Raw genomic sequence first — 12,657 nt, forward strand, 5'->3', positions numbered from 1 at the left:
GCAAGCAGGACTAAGCATGAATTCAGGCACAATCATTTAAGCAACTACTGAGTCAGGAGCGGTGCGACTGACAACTCTCCTTAGGTAAAGCAATGCTTGGGCACTGCAAGGAGATCAAAGAAAGCCAAAAGATGAAATGGACAGGGTGGCCAGTGCAACAGCTTATTTATGCAATGCCAAAGCACAGGATACCCATGGCACTGAAGGACAGCATAAGGTCCTCATAAAGGAGCATCTATATGGTGGTACATAAGATGCTTTAGCTTATGGAAGATCACCAAATTTTCTCAGCATGGTGGCCTGAAATGTGGGTTCCCAGATTCCTATTTCTCCCTTCTAGAAGAGGCCTGATTCTCAGAATTGCTAAGAACTCACAACAGGCTCTCCTAAAATCAGCTCAATGCCTTCTGGGATACACTATTACTCTACTAAGATATCACTTCTACTCTAGCTCTAGTGAGAAGACACTGACAAGTGTCAAGTCAGATGATGCAGCCTACTGTAATGAAAAAGAAATTACTTCAACTGAAACCTGAAGGTAGGAATCAAAGGGACAGATCGGAGGACAAAAATTTGTCCCCTGCTCCTTCAACAGGGGCATTCGATCACCTGCTCAGTTCTTGCTTTTTAATTCAGAAAAACCTCCTGCAAGCATTTACAAGGCCTAAGTACCAGAGATGTCTGATTGCCTTTTTCCCCTGTTCTACAGCCAAGTGTTTATTTTTGAAACAAACATTCCCCTGCAGGGTCTTGGACTCATCCCAACCTTGAGAGAGCAGAGCATGAAGAAATGCCGAGCCCGTTTCCGCTGTCCAAGCAGGGAGAATAAGGAGGTGCAAACACTGTAAATGGTGGGAAGCAAATTAGATGGTTAAAAATTCTTTTAGGCTTCAATCATTTGGCATATCAGTGCTGAAAGGGGGGAGGTGGTATGTCACATTAAAATACATTCTTCTTAACCTGCCAACATCCCTTTAACTTAAAACCCACACAGAACTGTACCTGTTAACTGGATTACCACGGTGCCCAGAGGCTTTGCATTAGCCCACAGTAAAAAGTCAATCTAAGGTAAGCAGAAAGACATGACATACAAGTAGGAATTGAAACAGGCGAAGGAGGAAGGAAATGAGCAACAGGAACAAAGGTTAGCATAGATACACTCAAAGGTCAACACAGATCCAAAGAGTATCCTGAATCCAGGGCTGAGAACAAATCCAAAGCTCTGTATGGGCAGCTGTGTGTACACAGCGCTCCTGTTTGAGGGTGGGAACAAAAGGCCAGACCATCTTCACAGCAGAAAACACAACAGCAGTTGAAATATTCTTCAGCAGATCCCAAATCAACTGCTTCTGGGGAGCTGAGCCCCAAAACTAGGGAGCTATGGGGCGTTGGCTGAAGCCTGTGAGCTAAGGTGCGTGAAAAAGTTTGTTTAAAGAGCAGCGTACGCACAAGAAAACAGAAAGAGCAGATGTCCGCAATGGATAGCAGCGCAGCGCTCCCAGCTTACACAAAAAAGCAAGTACTCAGTGTATATTGTCAAGTGAAATACATCAGTCTACGCCAGCTCTTGGTTTGGCCCATCACTGGGAGGGAAGTGGAGATGATCTGTGGTCTCTGCAGCTGGCACCAGGAGCCGAACTTTATGGCGACCAGCTTGTGTCACCTGCACTCTAATGGCGCAGAATCTATTTATGCATCCTACAACAGGCGCTATCAATACTGCATCAAGCCAAACAGGCCCTTTCTGGTAATCACGGGTCCCAGACTCACAACCCCCACGGGACTGTTTGTAACACGGCTCCAGGTCTGCGTGGCTGGAGCCTGTGTCTGCTCTCCGGTCTCCTCCCCGGCAGGCTGACTGAAAGCGCAGCTGATGTACTGCCGACTCCAGCAGCACTCGCTAGCGGAGACGCCAGCCGGCAGACAGCACAGCTTTACTGTCGATTTGACCCACCGCTATGGCAAGAGGAGCAATTCCCAAGGAGTACAAAGTCACCCCATTTATAGATCAGGCTCATATCGGGCTGCCAGCTGTAATCAGGCAATTTGTTGATGCTGCTTGGTATGGACAGCTTCTGAGAAAGAGTCTTCCTACAGAGGGCAAAACTCTATTTGTTCTGTCTGATACAGCTTTTTTGGTTTTAAAGTGGGCTGGAATCCAGAGATAAAAAAGACCATTAAAACACTCCCGTCTTTCTAGTCAGAACACCTCAACGGGAATTTTGAGAGAGTGGATGCCATCACACCCACTTCAATCATTTGCAATTCTCCTTCTATTACTGCTTTTGCATCACTGTGCTGTCGGGCAACACCCAGCATGGATCAATCCCACAGTGCTAGCAACTGTACAAATGTAACAAAGATCATCACCCACTCTCCAGAAAAGCCTCCCATCTAAAATGCGAGATGGGGATGAATGCAGAAGATCTGGAAATCCCATGGAAATGAGGCAATGCTTTCCATCAGCTCATTCCCTCACTTCACATTTCATTAAGCGTAACAGCCTGCTGGGCTGCATGGTTCTTAAACTAAGGTTCCCCAGCTCAGTGCAAAGGTCTGCCTGGGAGCCACAGAGCTGTAACGCAGCTCGGCACACGCTGCGGGTCCTGGTGTGCTCTTTTCCTTCCCTGCGTTTTCCCCGGCCAGTCCAGGGCCCACACTGGTGCAGATGAATCTAAAATCAGAGCTGCACACTATGCATCTGGATTCAACTTCAGCTGCAGGCTCCACTTTTTTTGGCTCCCCTCACAAAGACCTTAATTAGTATAGTAACCTATTAGCATTGTACTCTCAAAAAAGCACTGACTCTCAAATATTAACCTGCTTCTTAAAAAAAAAAAAAGAAGAAAAAAAGAGTAAAGTTCTCAACCTTAAAATAAGGTGGAAGAAGTCAGGCTGAACACGTGGTGTGCTTATCCCTCCATACCCCAGTTGCTGGGATGCAAGGAGGGATCCCTCCACAGTCCGTCCACGTTAAGTTAAACACTGCACCACCATGCTCCCCCAGCAGCAGCAAAGTTCAATCCCCAGGCTGTTTCTTCTTTAAAATTACATAACATAGACCCTTAGGTAAAATCCAGCTTTCTAAACCAGGCCCACTACTCAGGAGCGCAGATCCAATCACATTCACAACCTTTATTCCCCTCATTTAAACCTATTTCTCTGTAATTCCCCTCCATGAAAGCTGCATTTCAGCATGTTGCATGGAAGAATTAGCTCAGAATTTGGGCTCTGCTCCCTACAGTGGAGCAGGCACAAACGCATGGATGTGAATACCAGAGAGCATTTGCTTTCAATTGCTCTTGCTGGCAAGGGGGACATGTAAATACCTCCCCTCCCCTCACCCCTCTCCTTCCCTTCCCTTTTCTGGAAGCGTTTGCTCATGAGAAATGCCAATACCCCACATAGCTTGGAGATGGCCTGGCAAACTAAACCCAGATCTCGAGGGACACTCCAAATCGTTCTGGGAAGCCCAGTCTCTGTGTGAGCTTTGGCCTCTGCTTGCAAAGGAGTAGGGGGAAAATGCAGGGCCACCTGGGCACAAGACCTGCCCTCTGAGCACAAAAGATAAATCACTACGGCTCTTCCAGCCCACAGCAGTACCGAGTGGGCTGTTTCCTCTGCTCCCAGGAGCACTGATATCCCATTAACCAAAGGAAGAGAAAGGCTCCCTTCTCCTATAGGACAACACCACAGTGCAAAAATACAGACTGCACAAACAAGGCATCGTCCCTGAGCAGCACTTTACACTGTTGCTCTGTCCCCTTAAACGGCAGAACAGTCTCCAAACAGGCTTGGCAAACTGGTGCATGCTTCCCTTAACCAACCTCCTCCCTTACTCAAGGCCGGCTGCCCGGTGCTGCCCCTCCAGAGGCAACCCTGCCTGATTCACGGTACTCAGCCACCCAGATGTCCCTGGGAGGGCAGGTGCACCAATGTCAACTAGGAGACATACAGGCAGCAAGATGTTAAAATAATCGTTTAGTTCTTACACAAGGGACTGCAGCCAGAGTTGTGGGAAAAGCAGACAGTGGCAGAGTTGCTGGAAACCCTGTTTTATTTAGCCAACGGCCTTCTCCAGCTCATCTGTTTCATGGAGAGCCCTAGAGGCTGAAATCTCTACCTCTGCAGAGTGGGTGGGTGGTCACAGCATTGCCCACAAAAAATACAAAACAACAAAACCCTAACCACTTCACTCCAGACGGGAAGTGTAATTCCTTTAGCAAAACAGTCCAACCCAGAACGGCATTTACAGAACCAAAGACTACTTAGTCACTTCAAACCCAGTACCATCAAGCCCTTAATCCCAGAATAGCGCTGCTGTGTCCTAGCATTGATATGACAGGATTTCAAAGGCTAATTCTCCTGCAGTCCCTGCCCCTTAGTGCCTGAAGACAAATGAGTCTGCACTGCAACTTCTGCTCTGTGCTCAGCTCCATGCCAACAGGTGGAGCTTTCAATGATGCAGAACTCCACACTTTCCGATGATACCATGTGGCCAGAGAGACCACTCTGACCCATCAATTACCCTGCAGACAGAGATATTTTCACCTCTCTCCTGCCAGGCAAGGAAGAGTCAGACCCACTACTTCGTCTCACACAGAGAGGCACGCATACACACAGTTCACCTGCTATCAGGCTTGCAAAGGCTGCTGTGCTGGATAAAAAGCAAAGATAAAATGTTCAACCCAAAGGACACACAAACAAAGCTTCATTAACAACGCTTCCTTCCCTTTGGCTTCATTTACACAGGGCCTGGATTTCAAATACCTCAGAGTTTAGGTCAGGTCAACAGGTCCCCAAAGAAGGATGGAGCAAAGCAAAAGAAAAAAAGCTTCAAGCAAGGACACTGAAAGGAATGTCCTGACAATATGCCACACCATCCCTACGAGGACCTGGCTCAGAGCAGGCAGACTCCTGGAGCAGGGGAAACAAGGAGAAAGGCAGCATCTCTCAGCCTGTTAGCCAGATGGCCAACTATTAGCTAACACACCCTCTAATATACTGCTTTCTAGCTGTGCTACAGTTCATTTCCTAAGATAAGAGGGGGGTCTCCATCATCACCTGAGTCACTCCTCTTCATCTCGTCACAAAGGTAGAATCCTGACATTTAACTCAACTGCTCCACAGGCCCTATGAGCCACCCAGAGCCACTGCAACTTTTCTAGGTGTCGAATGTGCCCAGCATTTTCTCAGCAGGCTGGATGCTTAGGCTGCAGAAAGAAGAATATACCAGCTTCTCTCTTGAGAAGCAACTGCAGTGCCCAGGATGTCTGATCACAGTTCTTACGGCTCATAACTTTCCTGATTCTATAGCTCTGTCTCCACAAGGGCCCAGGCAAATGGGGAAAGTTTTGCCTCAGGATCCTGAACTGCCACATATCAGTCTGGCGAGGGCTTGGTTCTACACTGCTGGAGACTGGTCTCTACAGCCTAGGAGGAAACAACACACTTACAGAGGCAGCAGAATCCCCCCGTCACTTCAGGCACAAACTGGCACCTATGTATCAGGAATGGGACGATGAAACCCAAGAAACTTCTCAGCAAAGGAGGTGCCCCAGCAAAGCAAGGCGCTTCCATGCGTGTGTGTGTTATAAATAATAGAAGGGTATAATTTATGGACTGTGTTTTCCATGAGGCTCTTGGCTGCAGAGTCTTGCCAGCTATAGCATCAGAGCCCTGCCGAGTTCAGTTGTTTGTGAACATCTGCCCCACCCCACATACTCCCGTTTCCATGACCTCGTCGTCCCTCCTCCCTCTGCCACCCGCTCAACCCCAGCAGCCGGAGTCTGACTGTCTTTCCAGGAAGCCCAAATAGAAGTAGCAGACTCACCACAGACTCCCTGCTGGCCACGCCGAAGGTAGCTTTCTGACGCCTGCTGGCGATGTAGGCAGAATTTTCCTGCAGTTTCTCCAGGAGCTGCCGGATAGGCTTGCAGTAGTTGGCAATCTTGCATTCCTTCAGGAAAGATTTTAGCTGGGAGGAGGAAAACGAGAGGAAGAATGAAAGCAATGTAATAGTTTCCATAAACAGATCCCATCAGCAAAAAAACATTTCCCACCCCCAGTGACAGACAGCGTGGGGTGCCTTTTCCCTTCAATTCATACCATACTCCAATGTATCACCCATATTCAACCCTGGGGGTCCTGCCACCCTGTGCTGGGAGGATGCAAAGAGTTGCAGTGACAGGACAGATGTTTGTACGCAATCCAGCACAGGGGCCTTGGTCAAAAACAGCTCTTTGCACCCTCTAACACTACTTCTTTCTGAAAAAAATGTATCAGTGGAGTTCAAGCAGCCAGCAGGAAAAAGGTCTAGCTCTCTGGGGCCTCAGCTCCTAGCTACCACTGTACTTACAACATCACTATCTTCTGCTCAGCCAAATAGTAAGAGGGACTGTGGGCGAGATGCACAGAGATCAGGAATAACAGTGGATACCTGTGGATGCTAGATGGCCAAAAGCACAGGGAAGCCAGGATTACAATGGGGAAACGTGCCTGCGGGTTAAGACTGTAGAAGCCCAGTGGATATTGGAATGGGAATACCAAATACAAGAGGCTGTGAATGAGACTGATAGCTGGGACTGAAGGCAGAGCTTGAGAAGAGACTTAAAATTGGGGTGGAAGCATCTGTGGACTGGGACTAAGGGTCTTTGGCATAGCTCGGTGGGAAAACTTGGTGCTGCTACAGCAGCAGAGCCATGGGTCAGGAGAGATCTGCAGAGTCACAAGGGGTGACGCTTGCTTCGTGTCTGACTGTACCAACCCAGCTCCAACTGGCACCACTGATTTTTCAAGGGCGCAAACCCACACGCCCACCACACAAAAATTTACAAAAGAACCCTCTTTGTGGACAAGTTGTGCAGCATATACGTAGATAATTCTTTCTTTTAGACCCAAGGCTTTATATGTAACCCTCAGGACAAGAGCCAGTCTGCCAGGAAACCACAAACCCTACTGCTGCCTGAAAGGACAAGGACCATCCCACTCAGAGAATCCGCTCCTGCCCTCTCTCCGCACCCAAAGCACACTTCACTACTCTCAGACAATGAGACTTCATTGCAAATAGAGCACGTTTTTGTGTCGTTTTCTTTTTTTTAGTCTCAGTAGCCTTGTCCTCAAGCAAACCTCTTTTCTCCCCACCAAAGAAGATTTCCCCTCCCAATACAAACCACCCTCCAACACCACTGCACTGTTCTGACACCTCCAAACTAAAAGCTGAGGCAGCAGTGGACGCTTTTGCTGACAGAAAGAGAGATGGGGCTGTCCAGATTGACTTGTGGCTTGAATTCCAGTTTACTACACTCTCTGCTAACAGTTTTGACCAACTTCAAGACAAGCCTCTGGAGTGCCGTCCAAATTCAGCAGTCCAAGCTCTTTGCTAGAGCCATATATATATACACACACGCACTCTACACAGTCACTTGATTTAGAGAAAGAGATCCAACAAGGCAAAAGAAAATGGTTAACCACAATGGGACCTTCATCTCGGCTGGGATCTGCATATGCTATCATGATAGAGGTACAGGGTTTCTAGTCAGAAAATACAGTACTGCCTTCTCTACTTATGGCTTCAAATGTTCTGCCTCAAAAGGCAGAGCTGGGGGAAGGAGGAAGATGTCTCCCTCCTGTCAAGCCTGCATGTTGGCTTGATCTTACATGCCAAGTAGGTAGGTATTAAATGTTAATCAAGAGGCAGCAGTCACACTTAGCCCCTCTCTGTCAGGATACTGCTCTCCTGATGGGTATATTGCTGCAGGATCTGCTGCCTGTTACACACATGGAGAATGTCCCCCATTGCCTAGCAGCAGGGGCTTCTCTTGTCCCTTTATCCCCAGCATACGCCCACCTGCCATCATACATCCAACTCAGAAAAACGTGAGTTAAAATGAACACCTTTTCCCCTTTCCACAAAGCAAACAGCCCATCAAACAAGTACAAAGAAACCATCAGCAAAACTATTCTTCTGCTGGTGAAGCCTGTCCCACCCTCACCCCCCTTTCTAAAATATTTATTTTTTATAGGTGCTGCATATTTATCTCTACTGAGAGATGCATTTGTCATTTGATTTATCTCACATGATCCCCACAGCTGCAGCCCCAGATCCATTTCATCCGCTGCCACATACATTATTATTTTTCTTTTGTTGCAGAAGTGTCACCAGAAATCCTGCAAAATCTCAGGCTCTGTCTGTGCAGTTTGGTGTTGTGTGTTTGCTCTCACAGCCGTATCCTTCATTTTTTCTTTCCCCCTCCTCTCTCCTACCCCTGCAATCCCTCACAGTTCCACCACTATCTGCCACAGATATTAACGAAACATAATGAGATCTCAGTCCTGTGTTAAGAGGCAGGGAACACAACCAAGAAGGTAAAAGAAGATAGAGGAGAGAGAGAGAAAGGGACTCTGTGTATGCCTTTTTCCACTCTGCCAAATACAACCATATCTTTCCAGAATAAAAGCACTCAGAACATACGCATGTATATGTGTGCACATATATGTCGTTAACATCTCATGTGGGTTCCTAGCTAAGCAGCTCTGTGATTAGTGGGATTGATTCTGTTGAACTGCCAACACCAATGGTTTATACCAGCAGAGACCACAGCAAAAACCCAGCTCCTCTTACTGTAAACGACGCAGGGAGCTATAAATGATCTGAAGCAGCTGGGCGTGTGTGTTCCAGGGAACCCAAATCGAGCCCAATCCCCCACTCACAAAAAGCAGAGGGAATATTCAACTCGGGACAGAGAGCGAGCAGCAGGAGTGGCTGCTGGCAAGGCAAACCGGCACCTCCTGCGGCTCTCCTGTCTAGCTGCAAGTCCTGCCTAGGATCATGCCATCTCCTGCCTCCACCCAGCAGCACCTACCCCTTATCGACACCTGCCCAATTTTTCCCTTTAACCTCCTACCTCTGCTCTGTGATGCCTGTCAGGGCTCTAGAGGAGGGAAGAGGCAGTCTCTTCCAAGCATCCAGACACACAGGCTCTGCGCTCTGAGCTCCTTACCAGCCTACGGAGGCAGTGACCGCCATGGGGTTGTCCCAGCGGCTGGGCAAAACAGAAGCCTTTGAACTGTCTCCCGCCCCTACTGGCTCTGCTTTCCTTTGATCTGCCTGGGTGCTTCCTGCCTTCCAGGCAAGGAGGTTTTAAAGTTCAGTTTGAAGGCAGTTCAGCCTAGCTTCTCCCAAAGCCGCTGACCAGAAGACGAGGAATGCAAGCCTCGCCAGCTGGAACACAGCCCCTACGACACGGCACCGAGAGAAGCGTGAGCTCATCGGGGAGGAAGAATCAGGACAGATGGATTTTTACAGTTAACTGGAACCGTTCCAGGAGAAAAGCCTCCCCCCCACACTTTCCCGAAGACTCTGAGATTTTGGGAAGCTAACCTCAGCACCCCAGCCCAGCAGACGCCACGAGGCTGTGGTTAGTGGCAGCCAAATAGGAATCTGATAGCATTAATTCTCTGCAGAAATACAGGCTGGTCCCAGGGTGTGTTTGGAAGCCACAGGGCGCTTGGTGCCAGAGGGCCGTCAGCCGTTTTTCATTCCAGCTAGAACATCGGCTCCGACAGCTTCGATGCTCTCAACAGCTGCTGGCTGAGAGGAAAGGGCTTTGTTCACTGCCAATAAGTGAGAAGCACGCAAAGCGAGAGCAAGCACAGGAGCTGCTCTCCTAGCACAGAGTGCCTGTCAGCTCACATTAGCCAAAGCTGCCTACTGCCAGCTCGGCAATGGCCTGTGCCAGGCTGCAGGGACCCAGCCAAGAGTCATGCGCCTGACAGATGCCAGCCTATTACATACAGCAGAAACAAGGAGATTTGCCTCCCAAGCAGCCTGTGGGTCCCAACCGAGTCACTGCTCCCATGTCAACCAGAGGCATCATAGAAACAAGGCATGCAGACAAAGGGTCTCACGGCAGACACCAAAGCAAACCGGAGGTTCGTGTTCCCATGGAGGATATGACAGCAGCCCTCTGCCAAACTTGTGTGACACCTGCCACTTATGAGTTAAAAATAGAGAGGACTGGGAGGAAGGGAGGGAACAAGTTCCAACATGTTTGCACTGAGCAATCTTACTGTTCAAAGAAGAGAGGTCACTGCTCATTCAAAATTGAAGCCACCTTCAGTTGGTATTACGGAAGGATTATGCACCCAGATGCTAGCAAGGTATTACGGAAGGATTATGCACCCAGATGCACAGCACTATTAGGCAGTTTTATTGCAGATAATGAAGTATGTAAACATGAAGTAGCTAGGAAGAACACCCTGCACCGTGGAATGCCAGGGGAGGGGCAAAGGAGACTACTTTGCAGCACTGCTGTTAGGTGCAGCAAGGAGGATGGATGGAGACAGGAATTGCTCTGTTTTGTACGGAGGGACCTGGGGAGAAAGTGCCCCAGCTGATGGAGACGCTGTGAAAGGAGGGAAGATTGCCACCTTGTGGAAAGCACATGAGGGAGGCCGTAAGGCAAGGAAAAGCATGGGCTCACAGAGCACAGGTACTGCTCTGAGACAATTCAGACAACTCTGAATTGCCAAGAACTCATCTGCGTTCACTAGTCAAAACCACACCTCTACAGCAGTTATGCAGCCCTCTGTTTCACTTTGGCTCCCAAAGTGGCTCCCACTTTGGGATAACTCCACAGCCACTTTCACCTACCTTCAGCCTCCTAATTAGATCTGATGCCTCTGTTGCTCCCCAAGAATTCCCCAAAATGCAAAGAAAAACTATAATTAAGAAAAGGTAAATGGCGCTCTCCTCACATTGTGAGGGTCATCTTGAGTTCACCGTTAGCTTAAATGACTTTATCCCACTCTGTGCACATTCATGGCATGACTGAGAAGCATCTTACACCTTACCTGAATGACAGTGGGGAGAACCAACTCTGGGAATCCAATACTGTAGGCTTGGCAATGGAGATACTCAAGCATCAGGTCATAGAGCTGTTCAATGAGTCCATCCTGGGTAGAGGAAGCAGAAACAGAGATATCAGATAGCAACTAAACCCTACAGTGCCCAGATTGGGAAATGAGTCTCCAGACTTACAGGACAGGAACACAAAGCATATTGCTAGGGCAACTCCGTTGTTCACAGAGAAGCTGTGCACTGTTGGCTGCTGGGGTTCCACTTACTCGGAAGGCCTTCTCCTGCAGGTTGGCATTGGAAAGCTTCAAGATCACTGCAAAGTTTATAGGCTTAGCACTTATACGTCCTGGCTTCTTGTTGAAATCCACTTGTTGGAAAACCTGCAACAGAAAAAACTGAGTGTAAAGATGATCATACCGCAAAACAAAACAGATACCAAATGACTCAACTAAGATCGTGCGGTTGGTGGCAGAACTGAGAAGATGATCCAGAAATCCTGATTCCTGCTTGCCTGTTCTGATCACTGTACCACAGCTTTCCTAAATACCCTAGCAAAAGACAGTCAGGGAGCAAACAACAATCACACTTGAAGCTTTAGAGACTGGAGCGTGAAAGGTGCCACAGAAGTATGAGGTAAAAGGAAACCAACACAAGCAACAGCACAAGAAACTAGAGGTTTGTTCCTCAGACCCATGCTTCTAATGGTCAGAAAGATTGCGCTACAAAGCTTGGGTGTATTTTGGAGCTGTCCCTTAAGGTGAGGAGCTTTTCAACAGCAAGACTAAACGTTGCTTACACCAAATCCATTACCCTTTTATTGTCACTGAAATAACTGTCCCAGGAAGCAGAGAGACCAGTAAGTCCTTTTGACAAACACCCCCTGCCAGGCAAGGTTTCTATTCTAACACATTTCCTATTGGCATTCCTTGTACCAATTATAACTGAACAGCCTTTGAATAAGTGCATATTATTCCCCGTAGACACATTTCATTTTATAGCAAGGGACACGGAGAAAAACTAGCCCCTTCCCAGAGTTTGAGAGGAGACCATGCACTCTGCTCATCCAAATGATGAGCACACACAAGCTCTAGAGTACAACTGGATGCCCAGTAGACTAGCATGTAATGTCAAAAGGCAGACCTGCACCTTTGCTTTTGTGTTTTTCCAGACCTTGTTTAATGATAATGGTTGGGGAGAAGAGTATTTCTGAAGCAGAAGGTATGAAGTCTACATAGTAGAAAGAAGAAAATAGAGAGGAAGTTTACATATGTGTGTGTGACTGGCTCTCCAGGGTGGCATCTAGAGTTTGGTTTTAATTAAGAAGAGCCATTATTGCCTTAAAACTTAACCAACTGTAATCAAGACCAAGAACTGTGAAAGCCTTTTCCCCACTCCCTCCTTTTTGGGAGGAGTTTCCCAACTTCACTGGGGGAAGTGTAACATGAATCCATGAGAATTTCCATTCTTCACTTCCCCAAAAGGCTACCTTTGGCGCACAGGAAAGCTACCTTCAGCTGAAACCAGCTAGAGCCAGAATCTGCCTTGGTCCCTACTGCCCTGGGCAGACATCAGGCAAGGGGGTACACTATCCCAGTGAGCCTGTGCACTGTGCTGCTCCTCCTCTGAAGCTGTGATATAGGAAGGAGAAAAAGGTTTCTAAAATGAGCAGCCATACAAATATGCCCTTTCCCAGCCTGGTAGGGGCAGACCTCAGGAGAAAGATGGTAAGAACTGCAAAAACCCCTTGATTCGGGGCAGATTTCCAGATACCCCCATCGGGGGATAAGAAGTGGCAA

General features: G+C 48.0%; 1 protein-coding gene across 2 annotated transcripts in view; it reads right to left on the reverse strand.

Annotated features, from left to right (window-relative positions):
• NOC2L (NOC2 like nucleolar associated transcriptional repressor) overlaps positions 1 to 12,657 on the reverse strand; it is a 60,075-nt gene that overhangs the window by 22,478 nt on the left and 24,940 nt on the right. For both annotated transcript variants that reach the window (XM_072883847.1, XM_072883848.1), the window contains 3 exons: positions 11,128 to 11,241; positions 10,855 to 10,956; positions 5,834 to 5,977 (listed from right to left, as the gene is read on the reverse strand). In XM_072883847.1, coding sequence (XP_072739948.1) covers positions 5,834 to 5,977; positions 10,855 to 10,956; positions 11,128 to 11,241 — 360 coding nt within the window. The remainder of the gene's footprint in view (positions 1 to 5,833; positions 5,978 to 10,854; positions 10,957 to 11,127; positions 11,242 to 12,657) is intronic.

Source organism: Ciconia boyciana, chromosome 19, assembly GCF_034638445.1.
Source record: "Ciconia boyciana chromosome 19, ASM3463844v1, whole genome shotgun sequence".
Lineage (NCBI taxonomy): Eukaryota > Metazoa > Chordata > Aves > Ciconiiformes > Ciconiidae > Ciconia > Ciconia boyciana.